General features: G+C 32.9%; 1 protein-coding gene across 1 annotated transcript in view; it reads left to right on the plus strand.

Moving 5' to 3' along the window:
- LOC135200960 (ras-related protein Rab-34-like) overlaps positions 1 to 12,632 on the plus strand; it is a 16,364-nt gene extending 3,732 nt beyond the window's left edge. Inside the window, exons 4-7 of the mRNA XM_064229737.1 lie at positions 1,600 to 1,664; positions 1,878 to 2,011; positions 2,393 to 2,591; positions 3,408 to 12,632. Coding sequence (XP_064085807.1) covers positions 1,600 to 1,664; positions 1,878 to 2,011; positions 2,393 to 2,591; positions 3,408 to 3,484 — 475 coding nt within the window. The 3' untranslated portion in view covers positions 3,485 to 12,632. The remainder of the gene's footprint in view (positions 1 to 1,599; positions 1,665 to 1,877; positions 2,012 to 2,392; positions 2,592 to 3,407) is intronic.
- Positions 12,633 to 13,310: the final 678 nt, after the last annotated feature.

Raw genomic sequence — 13,310 nt, forward strand, 5'->3', positions numbered from 1 at the left:
TTGTCATGCTAACTTTGCCCAGGACTACAGATATCATTGTAGAATATTCTCATAAATATTTGTCTATTGTATGAGATTTCCATGCTTCAAAGGTTGTGGGTACTTTAGAGGATTTTCCTTCAATAAAATACTTGCCATATCTTAAAAGACCATGTGTGTAAAAGGGGAGCTCTGTTATTTTCTACAGCATGTAATTTGGAATGTTTTTTCACTAAGGTTGTTTTACCACTTGATCTTATGTTTATATGAAAATCACTGGTAATTCTACAGGTATTTGTTAGTCTAGCATTGGCAAACTTTCTGGCTATTTTTATACAATCTTTTTCGTTTTTGTGGTATAGATTACATCAAAGTATACTACTTAGTAGCTTATATATTCTGAGGGTAAATGTCGTTCTCTACGGTAGCTAATAGAACTTCTAATATGTATGATTCCCATGATAGAGCATTTGCTCACTTAGTCTAGTGTGCAGTAGTCTTTTCTCTGCATTGCAGTTCATCGTAGACACATGTACTAAGGATGTTAAGAATGTCTATGGTTGGGGAGGAGGGCAACAAAAAACAGTAATACATACAGAGAACTCAAGCAGAATGCAGTGAGGGTGAAAGCCAAAAGAATGATGCTTATAACTCCAACATCCTTCCTGCAGTGCAGACCTTATAAAACATACAGTAATGTCAGACAAGGGACACAGTACACAGTAATCCCCAGGAGTAGGTGTTTCTCAGAAGTTATGTACGTACATATTCCTTGACATTTGTAACTATTTTACCTAATACAGTACCAGTTATCTATGCAAAAAGTAAGGAAAGTTTTAGACAACAGTTTATGAAAAATGATTAGCTAAAATGTGGGCTCTACAAGCCAAACCAATATACGTACATATACATTTAGCTGTTTCATCACATGATCAGGATTTTACTTAAGATACCTTCAAAGGCTACCAAAATGTGAGCAATACGGGACCAATATAAAGTTAAAAAGTGTCCCATAGTGTTGTGCTGTAATTCTTCATAAGTGTTTGTGTTTAAAATGTGCTGCATGTTTTTTGTATGCTATTTATCATTGGATAGTTGCATTAAAATTTAGTACAGTAGAACAACTTTCTTGTTCCTTGTTCATAACAAGATGCTATATTTAATCATGAAGACATGCATGTTATATGCCCTGCCTTGATAGCATGTTCTAGCTTGAGTTAGCTTTTAGAATTTTTGCATACATGTGTTTTATATCCACTGCATGTGTACATATGCTTTGTGTTTTAGTTGCACATACAACTTGAAGGATGAGTAGACCTCATTTTTATCTTTTATTGTCATGTTACTTTTCACTTAGGTGGGAAGTTTACTTGGAGTTATTTTTACTTAGTGATTCTTTATTGTGGTAACAAAAAATAAACTTCAGAAAACTGTTCATTGCACAGTACTGTACATAATATATTCCAAGTTCAGAAATTAAACTCTTCTAGTCTTTTGCTACAGCTGGCTGTTTATTTGAAATTTGATACTGTTGTCTCTTAGTATGTCATATCATAAGAACCTTTTGTTTGTATAGATATTTTGGGTTCGTTTATATTGTAGGTATTTTTATATTTTCAGTTGGGATACTGCTGGACAAGAGAGATTCAAGTGTATAGCTGCTTCCTATTACAGAGGGGCTAATGGTAAGCAAACTTACAGATTACTGATGTTGAAGTATGGTATTTTAAGAAAGTACTCTGCATAAAGTAAGGACTAGAAATAATAAAAGAAATTTTTGGTGGTACATGTGATATAGGAAGCAGTACTATTATCTGCTTATTTATTGGGTTATATGCCCTTTTCTAGGGTTTTAATTGCATCACATTGATATGAAAATTATTCATCCTTGTCTACAGCGGTGATGGTCGTGTTCGATGTCACTAACATAGTGTCATTAGCCCATACAGCTCAGTGGTTGGAAGAAGCAAAGGAGGCAAATCGTAATACCAATCCTCTTGTCTTTCTTGTTGGTACAAAGCGTGACCTAATGGTTAGTAGGAATATTTTGTTTGAGCAATGTATGTTTTAATTGAAAGGAATTCTTCCAGATCACGAGCCTTTCATTTAAGTATGCTAGCTTTTCATTGTGAAACTGTCATAAAACACTACTGTAATAGTGTTATTTTTAAGGATTCTTGTCTTTGGCTTGAGTACACTTTTAAATCCATGCATTTAAAAGTGAAAAAAAGCTCTCAATGTTTGAGAGAAATGTAATAGTATTATTTTCAATTTGATAGAAAAGATATGCATTTAGGTTCTATAGTTTTTTATTCATCTTAGAATGGATCTAATGATTTACAGACAGAGTTTTTGCCTTGCAGCTTTAAATGTTAATTTTTCATAAGGTAATTGTACTTAAAATGTCTTTCAGAGTGAGGGGGCCTATAATCAAATCGAAGCACAAGCCAGGAGAGTAGCACATGGGCTTGGGGCAGAGTACTGGGCTGTATCATCAAAGACAGGAGACAATGTTGACGCACTCTTTTTACGCGTAGCCTCCCTCACTTTCAATCAAGCTGTCCTTGAGGAGGTTGAGGGAGCTGATGAGAATAAGCCCTCTGATACAGTCAGTAAGTATCAGAAAAACAATGACAGCTTGTAGATTAGGCATGTCCCCTGGGTTCTTTGTTTTGTTGTATTCAGGAAGTTTGTTTGGCTGGAGAGAAGTTGCACAGAATGAGGCTTTTGCACAGAATTAGGCTATTGATTGAAAGGTCATTTGAAAATGTTACTTGTTCTGACGGGAATAAAAAGCTACACCCTCATAGATGGAATACTCTGCGCAAAGTGTGCTGCAGCTATCTGCTTTCAGCCACCTGTGACCTAAGTGGCCAATTTTTTTTGTCTTTAAAATCTGATTGATAAGTTTTGAAGAAATAAAGGTACATAAAACCGATAAATTAATATAGTACTTTATTTATTAGGTGTGGTTTTGAAAACTTTGTTCTTCATAAGGTTTGTCTTAAGGCTAGTTTCATGTGGCCTGCCCTAATAAATTTAGGAATTTTAATGGTATGTATAGTTAAACTTGGAATAATGACTAAAACTATTTTCCCCAGATGTAAAAAATGTCCTCTTTATTGTGGTTGATTTTGATTTTTCTAATGCCTATTCTGGTGTGAAAGGGGGTTTTTCTTAATAGGGAGGAACATGACACAGAATTGGTATAGGAAACAAAAAATTTATAGAAAAAAATTTGTTTACCAGATGAGCAAACACTATTAAAAATTTTGAGATAAGATACTTTGTGAAAACAGGAAATTTACAGTAGCCAGATAATCTTCAACAAGTGTAATTCTTTTCTTAGTTGATTAGATTTTAAGAAGAAATCTAAATTACCGATCACTGTTGGTACAACATATTCAACGTATATTTTCTCCTTTCAGAAATTGGTGAAAAACTGGACAGTTCTGATGTTAGCAAGAAACCCAAATGTTCACCGGGCCATTGCAACAAAGGTTGATGTTGGCACTAGTCAAAGAGCCTGATGCTTTCAGTGCTTAAAATTCTTGTTTTTTGATTGCCCTTATAAATTGCGCAACTCCTATCTTATACTCAGGGTCAGGGTGAGTAATAATTTTCTTGAATCTGTGGCATTTTAATGAATTGTGGTTTTTAAATAGGATTATTGCTTCCCATGCTGGTGCTTATTACATGTACACAATGAAGAAAGCACAACGTATGCTTTGTTGAGAAGCAAGTTCTTCCTTAACATATCTTGACTTTGTCATGTGACCTGGTTAAGTTTCCTGTCACATGACCAACAGCACATCTGAGCAGTACAGTATTTTGAGTTATTTAAACTGGAGTTTAAGAAATGCAGGGAAGTGCCTGCTTGCTTGCTGCCTGTAAGTAAAATATCAGCAGGTCTACTTTAGATAAATTTGCGCACAATACCATCTGTCATAATGCTTAACTGAATAGCTGTTAAAATGGGTGCTTATAGTATAATCTTATAGGAGTTATATTTTTCCTTATTCCAAAGATATATTGTCAGATAAAAGTACTAGAAAAGCTTCATAGTGTTATTTTTTCATAAGTATGAGCACAAAACGCTAGGTATCATCAGAGACCATGGTCTTATGAAAGTATTTTGGTGCTATTTGTTTGCCAAGATGCTGCCAGGTATGATTATCTTGTATTTTTATAATTTAATTTTTTAGGGATGTAAAATATATCTTATTTTGATAAGTATTTGTATAAAAGTTCAGTTTTTCCATAGGAAAAGGATTAGCTTCAAAGGTGTTTGTTTATAAGCATTTGTAAGAGTTCAGTTTTTCCACAGGAAAATAAGTAGTAGCTTCAGAGGTAATTAAAATACATAATACTGTACTCTTTATAGGGTATTTCTTTTATAGAAATTTTGTTAAAGCTGAGGAAGTATACTGGATGGGCAATGAAAGTTTTAAGCTAAAAAGAGCTGCGTGGGATTATTGGATATTGTGTAACTGTATTATAGGCTGCGTAATTTAGGTATCCTGTGGTATTGAGAGGGAGTGGTTGTTAATGGACTTGAAGTCTGTGATGACATAGAAAGTTGAGTTACTGTCCTTCTGATTTAGATATACATATATTTTTGTGTATGGGTTGTTATTGTGGGTAACATGATTACTGTCCAGACTTAAAATAAAATGGACAACATGAAGAAAACCTCAGATCTAGTCATAATTGGTAGGTTCACAACCCAAGGTGGGGGACTTTTAGAGATGCAAGGTAAACAGAATGACATGATTTTACAGCTTAAGAGCTTGAGAAGAAGTTGCAGCCACTGGTCTTTGGTAAAGAAATTTTTTTTTAGGTATTTACAGAATGTTCTTGACTTAAATCTTATTCACCTTGCATCTATCATCTCTTTCAAAGAAGTGTAAGAAAATTTTTTAAAGAATACTTGGACAGGGCAGTAAGAAAGCCAATAGTACATTAATAAAAAGCCTCAGGCTTATAAAAAAAAAAAGTTGCTTAAAAGGTAGATTTTAAGTTACTGATGCTACTTAAAAGGCCAGTACATATACTGTTTTTTATTTGTATCCATTTTGTGTGATGGCTGTCAGAAATAATGCCTGTCATATGCTCTGTTGTGGGAGCACTTTTGAAACAGTATGTTGAGGTTGAGAAAAGTTATCTCTTAGCCTACTTAATTACTTAATATTTTACTAAGTTATACAGTATTTGAATAACAAGGCTTAGAAACTTGAAAACTTTTAAGGCAACTTGGGTGCTTATCTGGTTATTATTTATAAAGCTAGGTAAAGATTATTTCATCCCTTTGCAAACTAATTTGATGACATGGAAGAACTTCTTGTGTTTATCATATATATAGGTATTACAAAGCATTAAAGGGACAACACAACCTGAAAGCTCAGTATTTGATACTGTACATGTTTGTGTTTTACTTATATAATGGAATATTTTGATTGTTTAGTTAATTTGTACAGAGGGGAAAATATGGATTAACCATAGTGATGCTCAACCACTTATATTTTTTATCTTGTAAGTTGAATGTTCATATTGTATAGTCTGTTTAGATTAAAACAGGAGTATAATGTACACAGGAGATGTATGAAGTTGTTTACTGATAGAAATGTCACCAAAAAGCATCTAGTCACTTATTTAGTTTCATTTATTGAAGACCCCTATATCAGTTGCTGACTTCCATTTGACTCAAAATTGCCATTCTAGCAAATTGTGCTGGTAAACCAAATTTCTTTTTCGTTTATGGATCCACTTCGAAATGGGTTTTGGGTTCATACATTTATTTAGTGCTCCAATTTTTAGATCTTTCAGGTTCTCAACAGCTATAGGACCAAATTAAAATCAGGACAGGTACGACAATTGTAAATTTCTAAAAATATGAAGTCAAATATTGGTGTTAGCTTGAAATGAAAATTTATCCTTGTAGTAGCATCTCCAGGGTATATTGCATTTTGTTGCAAGTACATCATATACTATTGGTAACTATTTTGAGGTAAACCATCCTTGAATAACACCACTTTGCATTTCACTCGTTGATGTGTGATGTGTGGAGAATGTTTTAAGTGTTATTTTCTTTGTGCTGAACAGAGCCTTATGGAAACTTGCCCAGTATGTTCAGTAGGTGGCCTTAGGAAAGTACCCTTTGAGGAAATCTACTCAGAGGTGGCTTCTGTTGCCATGGAAATTTTCTTGGCTCAAAGCCAATTTCTTATCAAAGTTTAGAATTTTGGGAATCTACATAATGATTACATATATCTGCTTGACTCAAGTTTGTTCTTTCTTGACGTAATACTCCTCACTTGGGAATTCCATATGTTGAAGTACTTAAGAGCCAATTAGTACAGTATTTGAGTAGCTTTCTGCTGAACAATTATGTTCAGTATGTTAAAGTTTGTAAGTGACTACAGGTTATGTGTCAGTGTGACATCAATTTATATATTACAGTGTGTATATATCTTCAAGTTTTCTCTTTTTAAACTGCTAGAGTGAAAAGCTGTTACTTAGGCTTATAGATATTCCTTGAATGAAAGATTCAGTACACTGAAGGAAACAGCTTACAAAAACTAAGTGGTGATGTGTCTTGCAGTTAGCCCAGTATTGTTAAGATGGCAAAAAATTTGCTTTTTAAATGCCTTAGGATAATGGAATTGATAAAGAATTAAAGTTGTTTAAACCACTGTTTTAGTATTTTAGGGGTGGTGTGGGGGCTGGTTGTAAAATACTGTATCACTAAAATTGGGTTTTGATTTTACATTTATTCTTTCAAACATCAGATTTTTAGCAAAAGGAGAATAATCTATTTTGAAAAAAAATAATGGAAGTAGCAACAAGATAGGAGTACACTTCAAACACTGTATGTATGGGAATATGTAACCAATGATATGGCTGGTATTACATCAGTACCATTGTCTTGTTTGGCAACTATAATCATGTGAGATCAAAATAAACAAGAGGGAACGTGCAATGCTGTAGAAGATTTGTCTTTATATTTATGTATGTAATAGGTTGTGCAGTTTGGTACTTTATGTTGCTCAATACTTAATCACATTTGTACTCAAAGATTGTTTTACAGTAGGTTGTGGTTTTGATATAAGTTGTAATATTGTTGTAGAAGACTTTGGCTTGATGGATAGCCTTCTGTTTACAGGGAGTATTAACTTTACAAGGAATATAGATTTTAAATAGTTGGCTGTCTGTCATGTGTGCTATTTACAAGATGAATAGCAGTAGTGTAGGTAAAATTGTTTACTTTGTGACTAAGATGCTGTTTCTCCTGCAAACCCAAGTAGATTTTGTAGTGAATTATTTCTTTTATGTGTCTATTTTGAGAGGAATTCATTGTAATCTTTTTAAGTTCCTTTTTTCATAATTTATTTTGAATTTGAAATGAAGTTATTCTGTGTTTTATTTGTCAAATAGTTTAATTAAAGTGTATACCTCACAATGGCCTTGCAGAGGATAATTGTCAAATGGCATGAAGAAAAAAAATGCATGCATTGTAGCATTGTAAAGGCTGAAACTTTAAAATCAATGCTACCATAGTGATCTGTGAAGCACTTAACATTCCAAGTAAAATTACCATGGCCTCAGTGTTATGTAAAAATAGTTATATTTTGGTTTGATGAGGACATTAGTATTTGTAGCATTTTGTACCTTGAGTTAGTTGGATATTGCAATTTATAATGACTTGTTTCCCAGTAGGATAAATTTTTATATAACTTTATCAACAATGAACAAGTCAGACCATTTCATTGTTTAGTTAATGTTTAGTTGGTTCATAAACAGCCAGGTCTACTAAAGTGATAGGAAAAAGAATGTAGGACTCAAATTCTTATGATAGAATTATCTAAATCTGACTGCACTATGGTAGTATTCTAAACTAGTAGTATATCATGATACAGCATTGATTTTTCACATGGTATGATTGATTGGTATTTTGTTGTGTTCAATGCTTTGGTTAACTGCATGCTCTCCAGTATATCCGCCTTTACATACCTTAATTTTTTGGCATTATCTCATTTTATATTTTTATGTTCACTATTTATTTCCATTAGTTTAGGTTATTAGATATTTTTATACTAGTCATGAAGATTGCACATTGACTTTGCTGAAGGATAGTTTTCTTTATGCTACAAACATTACCAAGAGTAATTTTTTACATTTTTCTTGGAACCTTCATTTAGAGGTGCTAAATGTTGGTGTTAAAGTACATTATCAAAATCCATGCTGGTAAACTCTCGGTCAATAATTTTGTTTCAACTGGGGAATTCCACTTGCCTTAATGCCTGAAGGCTATGGTAACTAGTAACTCCTGTATCTTATGATTTATTCTTAAATTTTTTTTTTTTCAAAGACAAAAACTGGGTCTGTTATAAGCCTTGTCTTTCTTATGATATAATGATTTTGTCCACGAGGACTTTGCCCGTTGAATACATTTCTTTCTGTTTAAATAAATTTATGCAGCACTCTACTTCAATGGATAGTTATCATTCTTGTTCTTTTGAGAATCATATAAGTTTTATAGTGAAAGACAGAAGATGGCATGGCAGCTGGAAACTATATCTTAGTGGAGAGAGAGTGCACTTTTAATCTTACTTTTTTAAAAAGAGGATAAGCTCGCATGCGTACGGTGATTTAGGGAGTGTTGAGTAATGCAGAATGACCAACATTTTGTAAATTAACCTTTTGAAGGACTTTTCCTACTAGACCAATGATGAGTTTGTAACCTCCACACAGTTTGTCAAATTGTTAACCATCCTTAAAATTAAGAAGTGTTTTGACAGTTGCCAGGGGCATGTACTATCTTGTCCATTTCAATTTAAGAAACAAATATGTACAGATGGTGTCATGCCTACTTATATTAATATGGGTAGAGAGAGGAAAGCCACCGTGTTTATCTTTTCTATAATCATAAATTATTTTACCAGCGAAAATAGTTAAAGACTCAATAATTTTTTACACTAATGCATGCTAGGAAATTTTTGTATTTTTGGATTCGGAGTAAGAAAAATAGAAATTTTATCGTAATTGAGTGCTTTATATACAAGATAAAATCAAAATGTTATTAACAAAGCTTATGATTAAGACTGAATATTTTTCAAAATTGTCTTAAACTAAGGTATTAAGTGTAAAGTTTCTTTGAAATTTATATTTTGTAGTGGTATATCATGGGTAGCCCAATTAGAAGGTACATATAAAGGGAGCTTATTAGACAGAACATTGGAAGGCATTGAATTTTGAGTGGATGGGGTTTAAATATTTTTAAGTGGTACTATGTCTAATGGTTATAAAGCTAACTTTATAAGAATGAAGCTCTGGCTGTTATCATTCATAATAGTAACTTGATTCAGTCTTTGCAGTTCCCACTACAGTACCATCTGCATTTTTCTTGCTATCACATTTCAACTAATGCAGCATTATGATAAATACCAAGGAATTTCAGATAGTTATAAATTTAAAATGATTGGGACCCCCTCAATGAAATATGATGCATTTTTTCATTATTACAACTCTCTCTATTTGGTAAGGTGGTAGAGAAGTCTGTATGCAGCTTACTCATGAGGTCTTGCAGGTAATGTTGATTAGAATTTGATATAGTTCCTATAGGCACCCCTTATACAGTTCCTATAGTTGTTCCTTATCCAGGTTTTTCTCTCCATCACTTTGCTTCTTGGATTTTTCGGTTTCTTTTTAATAGCCTGAAGTGCCTTCCTCTTCTCTCATGGGTTATTTTGTCCCATTTCAATTAAACGTTACTTCAAATACCATTCATAGCACCACAATATTGCCTCCCCTCATGAATCATTTGTTGGAAAATGCTCTTTATAACCCTCATCTTCAACAGTTAGCCTGCTCTCTGATAAAAAAAACAAATAATGTAAGTTGTCTAGCTACAGTTTTCTTTCAGTATTTTGGATATACGTAGTACACTTTGAAATTGTATAACCCGTGGTTAGAAGTTCACTATCACCCAAGTTGCACTTATGCTGTTCCTCCAAGAGTTATGAGGAGTAAGCAAGACAGCTTTAAATTTTTGCATATCATGTACGTTTAAGCACCAACTTCGTAACTTCAGCAGTTTTGTAGCCATGCCTTTTAGTGCATAAAAGGTTTCTCCAAAAAGTTATTGAGTTAGAATCCTGTGATAATGACTTAGCAACAAAGAAAATTATCTTGTGTTATTGTGCAGACCTCCTTGATTGTCTTCTGCAGGCCTATCCTGCTCTGTGATTAAGGTTTTTTCTATCATAGACCTCTTTCAGTGATCCTGCTTGAGCCTAGTAGTTACTTGAATTGTGAGAATACTTTTTACTTATGTTATTTTCTATATTCTAAGCAGTAATTAAATGTCCCAAAGGTTGTTTTATGTCTTAATACAGTAATTATATGTCCTAGGTTCTTTTGTCTTACAAAGTTCTTTGAATCCTACATCATTGAAGTACAGCATAAGTATTTGGGAATAGAGGACAGACTGCTCTTACTTGAAGGTTTAGTTCTTAAACTTGCTAAAGCTATACTGCATGGTAATTTTGTCATAATTTTCAGTGTTTTTGCACTGTTTTCACATAAGGATAAGAGAAATTTGAAATACAAAACTTTCACTACAGTGTTTTTGAAATAGGGATGTTATGGAAATAAATATACTATTTGACTTTTTCCTAATCACAGTTTGTGGTATCAATTTTCATATGAAGTTGCATAGTTACTAATCCTTGCGATGAATTGAATTATATTTATAAGGTTAAAATGAGATAGTATGACCTTATCCAAAATTCAGATTAGTGAGCTTTGATTTTATTAAAACTGGAAGTACTTATCCTTTGAATATATTAGGTGCTGCTGTTCACTGAAGAGGAGGATTCTGGTTTTGAGGTTTTCAAAAGCACGAATTCTTAAGATCTTGAGGGAAAGAAAACTGTGTTGTTACTCCACATATGTGTTGTTTGGCATGCATTTCATATTAATTTCAAAACAAATGTATGCTACGTGATCAAGTTATTTTTATAGAAATATTCAGTATGTGTAGTAGTTTTCTTCATAGTGCTTTATTTTCACATTGGTTTGTTTTGTTTTTTAGTATATAATTCATTGGTAGCCTTGTTTTATGCCATTTTATGTCTGTGGTGTGGTGATTCATGGCAAGTCATAGTTATTTTAGAATCTGTATTTGCTATCAAATGTAGAGGAGCAAGGAATACATTATACTATTTCCTTTTAGGGTGCTTTAATTTTGTATCATGCTCAAGTTTGATTTGTGCTAGAATTCAGTCTGTGCTTCTTGTATGGTTCAGTAGCCTAGGTTATTTTATGTAAGATTTTCCCCTTATGGGATTCGACTTAAAATTAATTCTTTCCACTGCCTTCTGTCTTTTGTACTTTTTGCCTGCATTCCCAACTGGTGTCAGTGCTTCCTTGTCTACTACTTTTTTAAGCTCTATGTATATCTAGAAAGTATTGCAGTCATCATTACACTTGCCACAGGGCTTGAATTTAACTTAATATAGACTATTCTAACAAATTTAATAATGTAGATTTTTATGAAGTGTGCCTATAGGTAGCAAAGCCTTCCATAGCCAATGATAAAACATCCTATTGTTCTTCTCTTATGAAGCTTTTATGATAATATAGGTAAGTCTGGTGCAAGCTCTTAATATGAATGTAATTAGAATGTATTCTAGATATCTTGTACTGTATTCTGACAATCTTACAGAAGTCTTTAAATAACTGTCTTCAAATGGAATCAAGAATGAAGTATGTTTTCCTATTCATCCTAAGGTTGAATACAAAAGTTTATTTTGCAAAATATGCAGTAGATAGTATGATATACATATTACTATGTACAGTACCTAAATAACCTGAGTTTTGCATATTTGCCCATGTGCTGGTTAAGTATCTAATTTTTAGGGACATTGCACAGCTATATGTGACATAGACTGTCATTTCTAAGTGATTTACTTTATAGTGTGAACCACAGAAGGCATTTAAGAGTGGAGTTTACTTTTTTGAAGCTCAATACTATTATCCTCTATACTTAGGGCTTATTAGCATTTATCATCACATTGGCCTTGAAATAGAATCACTTATGTCCAAAGTTATAGGGGAAAAATGGTAGTGAGAGATTGGTCACCAATAATTATGTACATTGTCCGGAGAGTTTCTCATTGTCTGCAATGGATCTACGATAAATAGGAGTCAGAAACTGTAAAGCAGGTGCCGAGGATTTCTATACGTACATATTTTACATTGTTGAATCTTTAATTATGAGTTCAAAATTTCTGTTTTACTAATAATTCTTGAGATCATTGTGGCTTACTATTTTGTCTTTGAATCACAACTTGTATTATTAGAAAAATAATACCGGATTGATTCAGTTAGCTTTATAAGAATATTTATGCTACTAGTATATTCTATTTAAATGCTGCATTTGCCTCCTCCTACCTGTTTCTATACCGTCCATTATCTATGGCTTTATATTTTTCTATTTTTCATCTTTGATCTAATAACAAATGCCTCCTACTGCCTCTTTCTATACCGTCCATGGTCAGCCTCTTGATATTATTTTTCTACTTCAGCTTGGATCAGATAACCCTTATAGATGTATCATTGTAATTAGCAGAGATTATACTAGCTTGATATGAGAGATGTGTTATTTTCCTGTGTTCATAAAATTATCTGAAGTGTGATTAGTTATGGTATTTAGAAATTTGCAACTCCACTGAGGGAAAGGTTAAATTTATGGTGCTGCAGAGTAGCGCTAAATTTATATGAAGGAATTTGCGGTCAAATTCAGATCTGTTATAAACTGATAATTTGTTAAAGGTAGCAAATGAATAAATATCTTTAAATCATTGTATATATACACACTATATTCTGCAAGTATAATCAACAAGTTAACAAGATAGAATGGAGTACCCTGTGTACAGTCTTAGTCATAGTTTTCTTAAGCACATTTATACTTGGCCATAGTTGGTTATTTTTCAATATTTTTAGATGATTAATGCGAGAATCTAAAGAACAACATTGTGGAATATAATTCTTATATCCAGTGCAGCATTAAACTTGCACATTTGATCTAAGAGGAGTTATGACCTTGCAGCATCAATTTATGGATTGATTGAAAACTACAAAACTGTTTCCCTTCACAGTTTCTCAGATAGATACGTACCATATAGGCAAAGAAAAAACTAACGTTCTCATGACCTTATAGAAAAATGACTATTTGCAAGGCCATTTTAAGAATGACTACCTAGTTTAAATCTGTTAATGGTAAGATATAAGAGTTTAGGTTTGATAAACTTAATTGAAGTGGAAGGTTC

This window comes from Macrobrachium nipponense, chromosome 23 (genome assembly GCF_015104395.2).
Source record: "Macrobrachium nipponense isolate FS-2020 chromosome 23, ASM1510439v2, whole genome shotgun sequence".
Lineage (NCBI taxonomy): Eukaryota > Metazoa > Arthropoda > Malacostraca > Decapoda > Palaemonidae > Macrobrachium > Macrobrachium nipponense.